General features: G+C 45.4%; 2 protein-coding genes across 2 annotated transcripts in view; both read right to left on the bottom strand.

Annotated features, from left to right (window-relative positions):
• Positions 1 to 16,538, bottom strand: part of PLCD1 (phospholipase C delta 1) — a 160,135-nt gene that overhangs the window by 46,726 nt on the left and 96,871 nt on the right.
• Positions 1 to 16,538, bottom strand: part of LOC125441065 (villin-1-like) — a 34,983-nt gene that overhangs the window by 10,320 nt on the left and 8,125 nt on the right. The window contains exons 2-5 of the mRNA XM_048511362.1: positions 15,032 to 15,040; positions 13,580 to 13,668; positions 2,808 to 2,882; positions 1,040 to 1,240 (exon numbers count right to left, since the gene is read on the bottom strand). Coding sequence (XP_048367319.1) covers positions 1,040 to 1,240; positions 2,808 to 2,882; positions 13,580 to 13,654 — 351 coding nt within the window. The 5' untranslated portion in view covers positions 13,655 to 13,668; positions 15,032 to 15,040. The remainder of the gene's footprint in view (positions 1 to 1,039; positions 1,241 to 2,807; positions 2,883 to 13,579; positions 13,669 to 15,031; positions 15,041 to 16,538) is intronic.

Genomic DNA, 16,538 nt, shown 5'->3' with positions numbered 1-16,538 from the left:
TGTGTGTGTGTGTGTGTGTGTGTGTGTGTGTGTGTGTGTGTGTGTGTGTGTGTGAGGGTGATTTTCCGCCCCCCACATGATGAACTCTGTGTGTACGTGCCCACAGAGAGAGCTCCGAGTGCCACCTCTGGCACCCGTGCCATAGGTTCGCCATCACTGTTCTAGTTACAGTCTTCTGATATTGCCAAGTCCATTTCTTCCTGCAAGTGGGTTGGCTCCTGAAGACTCCAAGGGCTTGGTGTACAAGATTCAACATGATGAAGGTTTCCAGGAGAACTCTCACCCATTACAAACATTAAAAACCCCTTAACAAGGTGTTAAGGGCTTATACCAGGGGTCTTCAAACTATGGCCCTCCAGATGTTCATGGACTACAATTCCCATCAGCCCCTGCCAGCATGGTCAAGTGGTAGGGCTCATGGAAATTGTAGTCTCTGAACATCTGGAGGGCCGTAGTTTGCAGACCCCTGGCTTATACAAATCAAGGTCCGAGTCTGGTAGCCTCGTCTCCTCCAAACTACATGAGCTCTGCAGCCTTCTGCTGCTTTGAGTCTCCACCCCTTTCTGGGTCAACCCATTCTGGGCATGGGGGTTACAGTTGCAGGGGCAAATGTCCATCCAGGCAAGATTTCTTGTACGGATAAAAATTATTATATACGCTGCATAAGATATTTGAATTATTATAGCCATTGGACTAGTAAGATGAGGATTTTTTTTTCCTGTGGAAGAAGGAAGGGCTGTCTGATTATATCCAATGGGGACATGCATGCCGCTGGGCTCGGCTGAACAGTGTGGAGCTGCCAATCTAGTGAACATGATGCCGCTCAGCCCTGCAACAAGAAATGCTGAATCCCAGGGTAAAGGGTAACGCCTTTACTGCAGACAGGACAAGAAGTGTGGGAAACAGGGCAATGGAGAACAACCGCAAACGTGCCCCAAAACAAAAACTGCGCAATCGTGTTACTTCTGATCACGGCAAGCTCCCTGTGAATAATGGGCCACGCTCTTTTTCTCACGCTATCCGTCATCTCCTTAATCACTCACATGATGCCTTTCTTGAAATAGCTTTTAAAGGCCGCCGACTCATATCCTTGCGCCTCCCGGTGCTGCACCGGGTTCCCGCCCAACGCATCGTCCAGCTGAGTCACGTAGAAAGCGGCTGCCCCTTGCTCGTCTTGGGACGATTCGCGCCCAATCCAGAAGTGTAGATCAGTGGCAAATCCTGACCGCGTCTTTGTGTTCTAAGGCAAAAGGGACAGAGAGAGTGAAAGACAGCTTTGAGGAAAATATATTTCGGCAGTTGCTAGGTTGGAAATATGGCTGCCTTGAGTTTAGGACTGACAACTCCAGGTTGAGAAATACTTGGGGATTTTGGGAATGGAGCCTAGAAGGGCTGGGACAGTAGGGTATAATGCTCTAGAGTTCCCTCTCCAAGGCAGGGAACCGATCCCTATAGTTTGGAGAGCAGTTGTAATTCTGGGTGGCTTTCTGTTCCCACCTGGAAAGTGGCAATTCTACCTGAACTATTGGGAAGGAATTCAGAGGTGGGATCCAGCAGGTTCTCACCAGTTCCCGAGAGTGGGTTACTAATTATTTGTGTGTGCCAAGAGGGGGTTACTAATTGGGTCCGCTTTCCCATCTCCACGCCTTCGCCTCCCCGAGAGGCATCCTGCCTTTGAACGTGAAGGTTCCATATAGCAATTGCGACTAACAATGTAACTCCCTGAACTGGGTGAATCCCTCTCAGGTACTGCAATTCATTGATTCTCAGCCTTTCATACCTTTTATCTCACCAGTCTCTATCAAAGAACCTGTGTGTTTCACCATTGCTGTGTTCAGACTTGTGAGTTGGGGCATTTTCTGTAATGTGATGATGATTTAGAAATGACCTGGTGCAAAAAAGTTTTTTTGGGTCGTGGTGGGGTGGCTGCCCATGGGGGGGCGGGCATCCAACTCAGGTTTTGCCCAGGGCTCAGGTTTGCCTGGGTACGCCTCTGCCCCCTTTGCTGAGGGGGGCTGGCGAGGGAACGTGTTACTAAAATTTTTGGATCCCACCACTGGGAAGGATGGAATAAAAACAGGTTATAAATAGCTAAATGGGAAGATGAGATTTGAGAAAGGGAGCTGATGCGGCAAAAATTATGAGAATTTCTCACTAGGACAGAGAGATGGTTCCAGTCCCCAATTAGTCAGAAATAAATTAGCCCAGATATTTTCTCTCAAAACCTAACCTGCTTCATAGCATTATTGTAAGGACAGAAGGGATGTCACATGCCAACTTTAGGGGGGAAATTCCTGGAGATTTGGTAGTGGTGTGGGAATTCAGCAAGGATATGATTCTATAGAATTCACCCTCTGATGCTTCCATTTTCTCCAGTAAACTGATCTCTGTTGGCTGAGGATAAGTTGTAATTTTGGGAGCTCTCCAGCCAACGCCTGGGGGTTGGCAACCCAGTTTTATTCCCGTGTGCCTGGAATCTTTATTCCCAATTGATAAACGTTTCAATTGAGAGGCCTTTTCAAGATCTAGTGGTGAGCTGCCGCGACCATTTTCAGATGGAGGAAGCAAATGGAGAAACAAAAATGTTTCAGATAAATAAACGACAGCGCATTTCGGTCTCGGCTGTCAATAAATTCACAACAGAAAGACTGCTTAACTTATTTCACAACTTGCATGTTACTCCCTTTGGAATTCGGAAACCCGTGCGGAATCGAAATAAAGCCCACTCATAAGATGAACGGGTCTCAGACCTGAGGATGATGTGTTCCCACTGCTTTGCACGGTGCACAGTCCCCGAGGCTACTTACGTGTATGATGATGTAACAGTCCCCTTCAAAAAAACTCCCATAGGCCTTTTCAGGGACAGGTACCATCTTCATTTTCTTTAAAAAAGAAAAGGGAAAGCACAAAAGATCCAGTTAAAAGGATGCAAAAATAGGAGAGGAATTTTCCATCCAAGACTGATTTCTACAACTCACGGGCCCTTTGGGCCCTTTGACTGCTTCCGCACTTGCAGAATAATGCACTTTCAATCCACCTTAAAGCTGGATTTTACTGTGTGGAATAGCAAAATAATAATAATAATAAGCCTTTATTTGGCATAACGGAATAGCAAAATTATGAAACTGGACTGAGTGTGCATTATTTTGCATGTGCGGAACGGGCCTGCTGTGTGCAGCTGTGTGTTTAGCAGTAGACTCTCCCTGCATTTCCTTGTTTACACATGAGAAAGTGCCCGGCTGCTTTCACTGCACTTAGCCACCATTTTGCCAGCCCCGTGAGGAAAATGCTTCTGTGTTTGGGTGGTTGTTTGCCACCTGTTTATGATTTTGTTTTTAAAAAGTCGTGTTTTTGAAGGACATAAGAGGAGTAACTGCCTTTTGTAACTTTCGTGGTGTTCATGTCTATATTATACATTATATTATACATTATAATATAATAAATTATATTATATTATACATTATAATATAATAAAATTATATTATACATTATATTATACATTATACATTATATGCCATATCACAAGAACAGAATGCTCTGGTGGATGCTTGGCCTGACTCTTTTCGATCGTGTTACAAACTAAGGCCCTTTCCGCACGGGCAGAATACAGCGCCCCAGGGATGGCAAAAATGCCGTCCCTGGGGAAGTGTTTGCACAGGAGTCCTGGCTGCCCCGGAGCAGTGTGAAGCCGCTGCTTTAAACCCCGCTGCTTTAAACCGCTTTTACTGTCACCTCCACTGACCTGCCTGTCCAGCGTGCGCTCTGGAGGGCTGCAGAGACCCGCCCACGCTGCCCTCTGACCCCTGGAGGTCGGGGGCAGTGTGGGCGGGTCCCTGCAGCCCTCCAGTGCGACGCTGGACAGGCATGTCAGTGGAGACGACGGACTCTCTGGTGTGGCGGATCTGTGGGGCTTCTTGTGCGCTGCAGTGAAAGCAGTCCCCGAGCCTCCACCGGCATAATTTATGCCGGTGGAGGTGCATTTCCGTTGAAGTGCGGAAAGGGCCTAAGATACACGACAAAGACTTGGAATTACACCAATAACAATGAAAATGAGGGAAGCACAGTTCCGGTGGTATGGGCACATTATGCAACAGGAGAACACTTCTGTTGCAAAAACACCCCTAAGCTTTGACCCTGGAGGCCACCGCCCACTTGGAAGATCAAAGAAACGGTGGATGGACAGCATTGCTGAAGACATGTGCTGTCAACCTTACCCCTGAAAATGTCCCAAACTGAGCTATTTGGTGAAGAAAATGCCTATGCTAACCCCCTCAAGGGGAATATAGCCCAAGAACAAGAAGATCACAAGAACAGAATTTTTAATAAGATTCTGCAGCTTGAAACAACAGCCCTGAAGTTTCCCGAATCGTGATGCAAAGACCGGTTTAGAAGTTCTCGAGTGCGTTTTTTTCCCTCTGCTCGTAAATCACATGAGGTTTTCCACTTCACCTCCAGCCAGACTTGCAACATACTTGACAAACTTGTTGGGTGAGGTTAGGAACTGAACGACACACTGATTTGCATTGACTGTCACCTTGGCTGTCATACAAGTCTGTTTTGGGGCTCTAAAATGCCAGATTAGGATCAACCCGGCCAGGGAAGCATCTTGTAGATCAGTACTGAACACAGAAAACAAGGTTAAAGGGTCACTGCAATCCAGAGTATACGAAGTAGAAAACGATACCAGGATTGCAATTCCCCATTTTTGCTGCTGCCAGACTCCTCTACATTTTAACAGCTGTGTGACAGGCAGGAATTCAGTTATACTCTCAGAAAAATGATGTTAGTACGGTCAGTTGAGGTGGAGTCAAGAAAACTGTATGCTTCCACATTAGAAAATAGTCCCAAACGAATAGGAGAAATATCATTCATTTTTACCCGCTGTCTTTGTCGAAACCATTATTTTCGGCAAAGAAGTCAAAAAAGGGAGAAAACACCCAATGGAGGCCATGAATTGTTTCGAAGAGGTGAGTGTAGACACACACCGTGCTAAAGGGGGAGACTGAAATGTTTTACAAATGTATTAGATCATAGGTGTCAAACTCGCAGCCCTCCAGATGTTATGGACTACAGTTCCAATAATCCACTGCCAGTGTAACCCCCATGCTCAGAATGGGTTGACCCAGAAAGGGATGGAGACTCAAAGCAGCAAGAGGCTGCAGCAGACCTCATATAGTTGGAAGAGACAAGGCTACCAGACTCGGACCTTGGTCGTATAAGCCCTTAACATCTTGTTAAGGTAACTGCAATATTGTTGGGAACTACTGGGAAGGTAGTTGTTTATTTTTGCTATGTTGTAAATGTTGGAGTTTATTGTTTCAGGGTTTCTTTTGTGTTTGTACTGGGTGAGAGTTCTCCTGGAAACCTTCATCATGTTGAATCCTGTTCATCAAGCCCTTGGAATCTTCAGGAGCCAACCCACAGAAAGAGGTTACACCAGCATCATGCTGGCAGGGGATGATGGGAAATGTAGTCCATAACATCTGGAGGGCCGCATGTTTGACACCTGTGTATTAGATGATCTGTATGGAAAGGCTATATGGTTTACCTGGCTATTTCCAACCTCAAGATAGTGGTTTTTCACCTATAAAATGTGGATATATTTGGGAGATCATCTCCCAGAACTAACTTGGGCATTAATTTATTTATTTATTTATTTATTTATTATTTGGGTTTATAAACCGCCCTCCCCCGAAGGGCTCAGGGCGGTGTACAACATGGATAGAGCACAACAACATTTTAAATACAATAAATATAGATTAAAACAGCTCTAATAAGAATAAAAATAAACCCTTCCCTATTTAAAATGCAGCATTAATTAACTCAGGATGGCGCCCTCTCCTAATTCCCATAAACCCCAATTGGAAGGGGTGGCAGGATCTCCATGATGTCATAACGGAGGGAGAAGAGGAGGAGGGGGCCCCTTATCAACGGCTGGTCTCCCCAAAGGCCCGGTGGAACAGCTCAGTCTTACAGGCCCTGCGGAACTCAGCAAGATCCCGCAGGGCCCGGACAGCTGATGGAAGAGCGTTCCACCAGGCAGGGGCCAGAGCTGTAAAGGCTCTGGCCCGGGTGGAGGCCAGCCGTATCATCGAGGGGCTAGGGATCACCAGTAAGTTGGCCTCTGCTGAACGCAGAGGCCTATTTGGGACATATGGGGTAAGACGGTCCCGCAGGTACGGAGGTCCCAGGCCGCGTAAGGCCTTAAAGGTTAACACCAACACCTTGAAAATGATTCGGAATTCGATCGGTAACCAGTGCAAGCGGCGGAGCACAGGGGTAATATGTTCTCCCATGGCACCCCCTGTGAGCATACGCGCCGCTGCATTCTGGACCATTTTTAATCTCCGAATCAGACGCAAGGGAAGGCCCGCGTAGAGCGAGTTGCAATAGTCTAACCTGGAGGTGACCGTTGCATGGACCACAGTGGCCAGGTCAGCTTGGGAAAGGAAGGGGACCAGCCGTCGGGCCTGACGTAGATGGTAGAACGCGACCCGGGTTATATGGGCCACCTGGGTCTCCATCGAAAGAGACAAATCCAGATGGACCCCCAGGTCGCGGACAGAGGGGGCTGGTGCCAATACAGCCCCCTCCCACACCGGCGGCTGAAAATCCCCAACCCCCCCCCCCCGGCCCCAGCCAGAGGATCTCCGCCTTTGCTGGATTCAGTTTCAGCCTGTTTAGTTTCAACCAATCAGCCACGGCCCCAAAACAATGCTGAAGAGCCGCAGGGACGGTTGCCGCTCCCTCTTCCATCGACAGAATGAGCCGGAGTGTCATCAGCATATTGGCGACATCGCCAGCCCAAAGCTCCAAGACCAACTGAGTGGCAAGGGGTCGCGATATAGATGTTAAATAATATACAACATAGCTCCCTGAGGCACCCCCCGCGAATGAAGTGAAAGCACCTCCGGGACGCTTTGATCCCCACACCACACTTGTGCTGCGTCCGGGTCCCGGAGAAACGAGGGCAATCCATTTAAGGACAGTGCCTGCGCACCCCTGAAGCGGCCTGTATTGTGGGTCGTGTTGTCAAGGATCGACCACATCAAACGCTAAGGTTAGATCTTAACAAAACCAGCAGCGCCGATCCGCTTCGGTCTAGTTGTAAGCGGAGCTGATCTGTGATGGCGACGAGAACAGTTCTCCGCCCTATGCCCAGCACGGAAACCGGACTGGAAGGGATCAAAAGCCGTGATGTGTCCTCCAGGGAAACCCCGAAGTTGCTCCAACACCACTCTCTCAACTACCTTCCCCAGAAACGAAAGATTCGAAACGGGGCGGTAATTGGCCAGATCACCAGGATCTAACGATGGTCTTTTTAAGAGTGGGCGGACCACTGCCTCCTTCAACCCACCAGGAAAAACTCCTTGCTCGAGGGAGCTATTGATGATATTCAACAGGTGGGGTCGTAACTCCGCCTGGCACGCTTTAACAAGCCAGGAGGGGCACGGATCCAGAGGACAGGTAGTAGGTCTAACAGCAGCCAGGGCCCTGTCAACAGCGGCTTCCGAGAGCAGGGAGAACTGGGCCAAACAAGGGCCAGAAGACGGCAAGGGAGCCTCCAGTTCGCTTATTGTCTCTAAGGTGGCAGGTAAATCTTGGCGGAGCGACATGACTTTGTCTGCAAAAAAGCTCATAAATGCCTCACAGCTAATAGCCAATTGACAATTTGTAGACCCCTCAGACAGTGAGGTCAAAGACCGAATAATACGAAACAATTGTGCCGGGCGGGAGCTAGCAGACGCGAGGGAGGAGGAGAAGAAAACTCTCTTCGCCTCCTTCGTCGCCATCTCATAGGCCTTCATAAACATCCTATAAGATGTTCGTGTTGCCTCGTCACGGACTTTCCTCCACACTCCTCTGAGTAGTCTAAGTTCCCGCTTCATGCTTAACGTGGCTCACCATTATGCAAAGGGGCTAGCCGCATGAAATGGCGAAATTAAGAGGACGCCGAGAGTTACAATCTCCACGATGGCATCGGAGAGACGGGAATTCCAGTCTCCCACTAGCTCATCAAAGGGTATTGGGTTCAGAGTCCCGCAGAGCATTCAGGAAATAATAGGATCCGTGATTCTCCGCGGGCGGACAAAAATACGCCCGTCGCCTGGAGCACAAAATTGTTGCGGCACATCCCATCCGAACCTTCAGGGCATAATGGTCGAACCGCTGGCACTCTGTATATCAGTAAGGGATATGACCATAATAACCCCTGACTGACCAAGTCCAATGTGTGTCCGGCCTCGTAGGTGGAATTTAAAATTTTACGCAGGAGAGGCCCGAATTACCATGGATGACACCTGGTCCGCAGCCGCCGCACATGAGGCAGTGTCGACATGGACATTGAATTCCCCCAGGACAATAAGCCAGCGCAACCGCAACGCGCCAATTTCATAGCCACCACCTCCAGCAGCCGTGGCGAGGCTGTTTCCCGGTGCGCTTCGTGACCGGTACACCCGGAGAACAGCCAACCGCTCCTGGGCCAACCACTCCAGGCCGACACACTCTAGACCATCGATCTCCGGGACAGGGGCTGCCCTACAGGGGATGGCATCATGGATGAAATCTAATTGCACTCCAATTCTCAACCCTGACCTATGGGGCTATCTCTGAGAGCTGAGACCAAACCCGTCACCCATTTTGGGTTTATTTTTTCTGAAGCAACCTGATTTTGCGGAACGGACTCCCTTCGGAAGCAATCCCTCCATTTTGCCTTAAGAAAAGCTGCTAGGTGGCCCTTTTATTTATTTTATTCAATTTATAGGATTTGCTTGTGAATTATGGGCCCAGGGCCGCCTACAAGAGCGTTGATCAATCAATGAGATATTGATCAGTAGCATCAATATCCTGGCGCCATTTACAGAGCTTTTGGTGAACTGCAGCCACTGTCGATCTGTTTTGCTGCAATTCTGCTTACTCGTGCCACGGACTGAGCTTTGTAAACCTGTTATGGTTATTTTTGAAAAATGCCTCCCCTCTTTTTGCTCCAGTAGAGGAGAGAGCCGAGTTCAAATAGAAATGTTCCAATAATTAAAGCAAAATATCCTCCCCCTTCTCTGCTACAACTCACCCAGGCTGCAGCCCTAGTTAGGAAAATATTTTCTCCAAATATTTCCTGTGTGGCAAATTCTCAGGTTTGTTTTTCTCCCATTCAATTTGCTGTTGATTCACCACCTTCTTCCTAGGGCAGTGATGGAGAACCTATGGCACGGGTGCCAAAGATTGTACCGGAACCCACCCTCTGTGGTGCATAGAGTTAGAGTTCGTAATGAAGATTTGGAAAATCACCCCCCTTACACACCCACCCATCCTAGGCTAGGCCTGGGCCACTGAGCATGGCATTAGTAATGCTTACCGCGGTGAGCAGAGAGGACTCAGCTGGTGGCCTGGTGCCCTGTGCTCTGGAGTGGCTGCTGCCCGGGGGAGGGCACAGAGCAGGAACGAAGTGCCAAGAGAGGGACAGAGTAGTGCGCGTGGGACTTGCTGGATGGTACAGCAGGCTGGCCCCTGCTCCGAGTGGGTGGGTAGGAGGAAGAGAGAGCCAACCGTTTTTTTCTAAAAAAACTGGAAACCTCAGCATTCCAGGTTAAAATTTGCCAGGTTGGCCCTTTGAGAATAGAGATAGAATAGAATCTTTATTGGCCAAGTGTGATTGGACACACAAGGAATTTATAAATTGCATATGCCTTCAGTGTACATAAAAGAAAAATGTTTGTCAAGAATCATGGAGTACAGCACTTAATGATTGTCATATAGGTCTAGTAAGCAATCGGGAAACAATCAGTAGTAATGAAAACATAAAATGTAAAGTCATAAAATAAAATAAAATAAAATGTCAGCACAGGCTATGGTCGCCACAGTCATAGAAATTTGAGGAGATGGGTAATAGGAATTGATGAAAAAAGTAGATTACGTGGTATATAATAAGTACCATAATAAATAAGTTTAACATTATACGAGGGGAATTATTTGTTCTAACAGAGTGATGGCATTCGGGAAAAAACTGTTCTTATGTCTAGTTGTCTTGGTGTGCAGAGCTCTGTAGCGACGTTTAGAGGGTAAGAGTTGAAACAGTTTATGTCCAGGATGCGAGGGGTCAGTAAATATTTTCACAGCCCTTTTTTTGACCCGTGCAGTATACAGGTCCTCAATGGAAGGCAGGTTAGCAGCAATTGTTTTTTCTGCAGTTCTGATTATTCTCTGAAGTCTGTGTCGATCTTGTTGGGTTGCAGAACCAAACCACACAGTTATAGAGGTGCAGATGACAGACTCAATGATTCCTCTGTAGAACTGTATCAGCAGCTCCTTGGGCAGTTTGAGCTTCCTGAGTTGGCGCAGAAAGAACATTCTTTGTTGTGCTTTTTTGATGACATTTTTGATATTAGGTGACCATTTTAGGTCATGAGATATGATGGAGCCTAGAAATTTAAAGGTCTCTACTATTGATACTGTGTTGTCTAGTATTGTGAGAGGAGGTAGGATGGGAGGGTTTCTCCTGAAATCTACCACCATTTCTACGGTTTTAAGTGTGTTCAGTTCTAGATTGTTCCAGTGGCACCACGAGGCTAGTTGTTCAACCTCCCGTCTGTATGTGGTTTCATCGTTGTCTCGAATGAGACCAATCACTGTTGTATCATCTGCAAATTTCAGTATTTTAACAGATGGATCGTTTGAGATGCAGTCATTGGTATACAGAGAGAAGAGAAGTGGTGAAAGTACACAGCCTTGGGGGGCCCCTGTGCTCATTTTACAGGTGTCTGATGTAATTTTTCCTAGCTTCACCTGCTGTTTCCTATCTGTTAGGAAGCTTGTGATCCACTTACAAATATGCTCAGGTACTGCTAGCTGATTTAGTTTGGTTAGAAGAATGTCCGGTCTGATAGTATTGAATGCTGAACTAAAGTCAACAAAGAGGACCCTTGCATAGGTCTTTGGCGATTCAAGATGCTGTAGGATATAGTGCAAAGCCATATTAACAGCATCGTCTGTCGATCTGTTTGCTCGGTATGCAAATTGCAAGGGGTCCAACAGTGGATCCGTGATGGTTTTCAAATGGTACATCACTAGCCTTTCAAAAGTTTTCATAACTACAGATGTTAGAGCAACTGGTCTGTAGTCGTTCAGTTCCTTGATGGAAGGCTTCTTTGGCACTGGGATGATAGTGGAGTGTTTGAAGCAGGAAGGAACATAGCACATCTCTAGTGATTTGTTGAAGATTTGGGTGAAAATGGGGGCCAATTGGACAGCACAGACTTTTAAGCAAGAAGGTGTTATCTTGTCTGGGCCTGGTGCTTTTCCAGGCTTCTGTCTGTGAAATAGATCTTGCACTTCCTTTTCTGAGATCACCAGGGGTTGTAAACCCAATGAAATGGGTTCAGTTGTAGGAAGTTTGGCTATTGTTGGTGCGTCAGAGATAGAGGTTGTGGAGAAAGGTGACTGTAGATTGTTTTCAAACCTACAGTAGAACACATTCAGGTCGTCTGCCAATTGCTGATTTCCTCCAGCTTGGGAAGGTGGTTTGCTGTAACCGGTGATATTTTTGAGAGTTTTCCACATGTTTGCTGTTTCGTTTGGTGAAAACTGATTTTTTAGCTTTTCAGAGTAGTTTCTTTTTGCTGCTCTGATCTCCTTTGTTAATACATTTCTGGCCTGATTATACAGCATTCTATCACCCTTTCTGTAGGCCTCTTCTTTGGAACGACGTAACTGCTTAAGTTTAGCTGTGAACCAAGGTTTGTTGTTACTATATATACGCAAGTTCCTGGTTGGTATACAAAGATCTTCACAGAAGCTGACATATGATGTTACAGTATCTGTGAGTTCATCCAAATCTGCAGAGGTGTCTTTAAAAATATTCCAGTCTGTACAGTCAAGGCAAGCCTGCAGCTTTAACTTTGCCTCTTCAGTCCAAGTTCTCACTGATTTAGTTATTGGTTTTGTGGCTTTAAATCTTTGTTTGTAAGCAGGTACAAGGTGAATCATGCAATGATCAGAATGGCCTACAGCTGCTCGTGGTAAAGACCGATAAGCATCTTTCAGTGTTGTATAGCAGTGGTCTAAGATATTCTTGCCTCTGGTGGGACAGTTGACATGCTGAAAGTATTTTGGTAGGTCTTCCCTTAAGTTTGCTTTGTTTAAATCTCCCAAAATAATAACCAGTGAATCAGGGTATTTGGCTTCAGCCTCCATAATCTGATCGGCTAGAGTTCTTAATGCCTTTTTACAGACGCTTGTGGATGAACGTAAACCAAAAAGAACAGAACTGAATTTATCTCTCGAGGGGAATAAAAAGGTTTGCAATTAATAAGTAAGGACTCCAAGTTTTCATCACAGAATTTTTGAATTATTGTTATGTCCTGACACCAGCTTTTGTTGATGTATATACATAATCCTCCTCCTTTTTTCTTCCCTGATAATTCTGCAATCCTGTCTGAACAAAATATCTGAAACCCCGGTATGCACATGCTATTATCATCAATGCTCTCATTTAGCCAGGTTTCAGTAAAGCATAGGGCAGATGCGTTGTAAAAATCAGAATTGCATCTGTTTAAAAGAAGTATTTCATCTATCTTGTTGGCAAGTGAGCATAAATTGGTAAGAAAGATTGAAGGGAGCGGGTTTTTTTTAATTCCCTTATTCCTTAGTCTATTTAAAATTCCCGCCCTTTTACCTCTTCGTCTCTGCCGCCTGTGCTTGTTTTTGCTGATCTGTTGTTGCCAGGAAATGGCTGCCTCCTGTGCTGAAATTTCCTCCGTGGTTGTAAAGATCTGTTGTTGCCGGGAAATGGCTGCCTCCTGTGCTGAAATTTCCTCCATGGTTGTAAAGACAGATAGGGGTAAAGTTGCAGAGAGCCACTCTTTAAGGAAACGTTACATAATTCTTAGCAGATGGACTCTGGAGTATGAAATTCGTTGTAAATTGCAGGAAATAGTAGAAAATGTAGAAGCCATTTGAGAGCATTCCACCGAGGCAGCCCTCATCGGCGCCATCTTGGAAATCTTGCAATAAATAAGTGGGGTTTGGGTTGCAATTTGGGCACTCGGTCTCAAAAAGGTTCGCCATCACTGTCCTAGGGCAACAATCGCTGGGATGATTTCTTCCAGTTACCCATGATATGATGGACATACAAACGTAATCAAAATAAAGGCAGACTCCCGTGTAAGCACTGGGACATCAATGCCCCATGGGGAAACGTCACATCACAACGTTCACTAGGCAGACTTTGTTTCTGGGGTGGTTTGCGGTTGCCTTACACTTCTACCCCCAGCAATATGGGTACTCATTTTACTGACATCAGAAGGATGGAAGGCTGAGTCGATCTTGAGCCAGAGGTGTATCTAAGGAGAATGTAGCCCGGTGCAAAATCTGAGTTTTCCGCCCCCCTCATGGGCGGCTGCCCTCCCCCACCACAACCAAACAGGCCAAAAACCAAAAAACACAAAGCATCTCTAAAAATTGAAATAGAGCTGAATTTTTTCAAATTTTTTTGAATCCGAAAAATATTGAATATATATATAATAGAGATCCAGTTAAAATAAAGATCCAGCTAAACAAAAGGAGGAAACCAAATATGCTATACCTCTATAGTCCATATCTGCAGACCCGGTTTTCTTTCAATGGTTGGAAGGCTCGCCTCTGCTTCTGCGTCTGTCATTCTTACAGGTTAAACTAAAGAAGAAGAAGAAGAAGTAATAGTAGTTAAGGATGCAAATAAAACTACAGAAAGAAATGCTTTGATTCTTTAAAAAAATTCTTGCAAGGTTTTGTTGCATTTTATGCAGCAAAATCATGTCAGGACTAGGAAAACTGCCAGAATTACACAGTGTCCAGCTAGAACTGCCAACTTCCAGGTAGGGATACATAATAATAACGGCACTAATTGCTCACCACTCAATAATGTATTATTCCTCCTTGATACATATTTTACCAGATAACAGTCTCTGTCTATCATTTGACCATTCATTTACAAAACCAACAGCAATATTTTTAGAGAAGTAACAAAGAATGGTTAAATGACAGACAGACTGGCAAAATATTTATTAATTAAGAATTATACATTATAATTGAGTTTTGAGCCATTGGTGCAGTTTTCTATCCACGCCCCCCTGTTGTCCACACTTATCCCCTCAAAACAATTCCTGGCCACTATTTTCTGGTCATTCTGATTTTTTTTTACAGATCTGTAAATTTGATCCTACAGAGTTTCAAAGCCTTGTGCTATGGTTCTTGAGGAGTTATGTCTTCGAAGCTACATAGACACGACACCCCCCGCCCATAACATTTTTTTAAAATGACAAAAATATGGTGCAAAATGGCCGGCGGAAGCTCCAAAAATGGCACTGATTCGGTAGTCCGGGGACTATTAAACAGCGTGGGAAATATTTTAAGGAGATCCACATAGCAAGTGAAAACAGTCCCACAAAAGTATTGCTAAAGGGAAACCGTTTTCAGGAAACACACAAAATTGATTGGCTCTATAAAAGCAGTCACTTCTGGGCCTTTTGGCTAAGATTTAGTGTAAAGGAAGTACAGGAAATCCCAGCCCTCAGTTTGCAAGACATGAGCTAGGCTGATAATGACAGGGATTGTTTGGAGAGCACTGATCCAAAGCGTTACCATGAGCCAGAGGTGACTTGGGAGCCTGGTTGATCCGGTTTTGGGTACTGGGTGATCATATACAAACAAGGCATTTTACGAGAAAGTTTAGGTCTTAAAGTCGCACCTATCTTGTCAAAACAGCCGTCAGGTTTCCCTTAAACTTCCTCAGAGATGATTTCTCTTTCCTGTATTGTTTACATAGCCAGCGAGTGGATTAAATTCCATTTTACCCCAGTGCTGGAAAGGAAGTTCATTATCTTAAGGGAGAGAGAAAACGACACTTTTGCCTGGTATTGCTACCCAGGACTGATGTGTTTATATTTCAACCTACAAATATCTGGTAGAGTAGCAGTTTGAACCTGGGTCACTGATATATTTAACTAGAGGCTTTAGGAATCCCATTTGCAATATGGGGATAAGAATATGGGTCTACCTTGCAGTGCTGTAGTTATAGCGAACAAGATTCTATAAATAAAACACTTTGAATTACTGCAGTGCTATCATGGCTGCAAACCTCCAGTTGGGCCTGGGATTTCCTGGATTTACAACCAATCCCCAGAACATGGAGATCGGTTCCCCCAGAGGAAACTGTTGTTTTGCAAGGTGCACTGTGCAGCATTATATCCTGCTGAGGTCAGAGGTGGATTCAGCAGGTTCTCACCAGTTCCCGAGAGTGGGTTACTAATTATTTGCGTGTGCCGAGAGGGGGTTACTAATTGGGTCTGCTTTTCCGTTAGAAATTCCATTAGGTCCAAAAATCATAAAGTCCTGTTGTTTCCTATGTGGCTGGTTAGCGAAGGTAGAAAACGGGAGATAATTCTCCCTGTTGGGCTGTTTTAAAAACATGTTTTAGAAATATGGTAAAGTTCCTTGTTTAAGGAAAGTATCCTTCTTTTGATTTCTAGAAACAAAATTAAGCATTTGAAAGTATTAAGTATTTGACAGGCAGTCAATTCGAGGAGAAGTAGTTGTTTCTGTTGGCAGTAGACGATAGGACTTGCTATAATGAGTTTAAATTATGGACAGAAAGATACCAGCTGGAAATTAGGAACTTTTTTTTTACAGTAAGAGTTTTTTACAGTAACAGGGAAATTATTAATGCCCCGCCCCTGGAATGCCCAGCCACACCCCCGTCATGCCCCGCCCAGCCCAATTGGCGCTACGCCACTGTTTGAATCCCACCACCATGGGAACCTGTTACTAAATTTTTTGGATCCCACCACTGGCTGAGGTCTATCTGTCCCTCAAATCCCACCCTACCTAGGCTCTGGCTTCAAATAACCAAAAAATTCCGATCCCACAGTTGGCAACTCCCCTTCCGCACATGCAGAATAACGCACTTTCAATCCACTTTCAATGCACTTTGCAGCTGTGCAGAATAGCAAAATCCACTCACAAATGCGAGTGGATTTTGCTACTCCACACAGCTGCAAAGTGCATTGAGAGTGGATTGAAAGTGCGTTATTCTGCATGTGCGGAAAGGTCCTCAGCGCTGAAAACACAAAAGGTGAGTTTAGTGTAACAAGGAAACAACAGGAATAATTCTAATCTCACTGGAGATGAATGTAGTGCAGCTACATTGAAACAAAAGCCGTAGGTTGTGAGCGTGCAAGTAAACAAAACAGACTGAAAGACAATCTTACAAGCAAAGAATAAAAGCTTCTATAACAACATGTGATGTAAGCTAGTATTACAAAAGGTATATACAATAAATCCAGCTTTCTCAGTCAAAATCATACAGTCAATATTGGTGACCCAAACAAAAAAGAAAGTACCGTGAGGTGAACTAGACCCACAAAGGGTGCAAATAGTCAAACTAGCTCCTCCAGTCACTTTCTGTATGATTACAAATAGTCAGAACAAGACAACTGGTGGAATCACAATCCCGTTTTGCAGGGAACCAAGCCCCTTCTTCAGCTATCAGTCACCTAGGTCGATTC

Source organism: Sphaerodactylus townsendi, linkage group LG11, assembly GCF_021028975.2.
Source record: "Sphaerodactylus townsendi isolate TG3544 linkage group LG11, MPM_Stown_v2.3, whole genome shotgun sequence".
NCBI lineage: Eukaryota > Metazoa > Chordata > Lepidosauria > Squamata > Sphaerodactylidae > Sphaerodactylus > Sphaerodactylus townsendi.
This window is presented reverse-complemented; position numbering and strand designations above follow the sequence as displayed.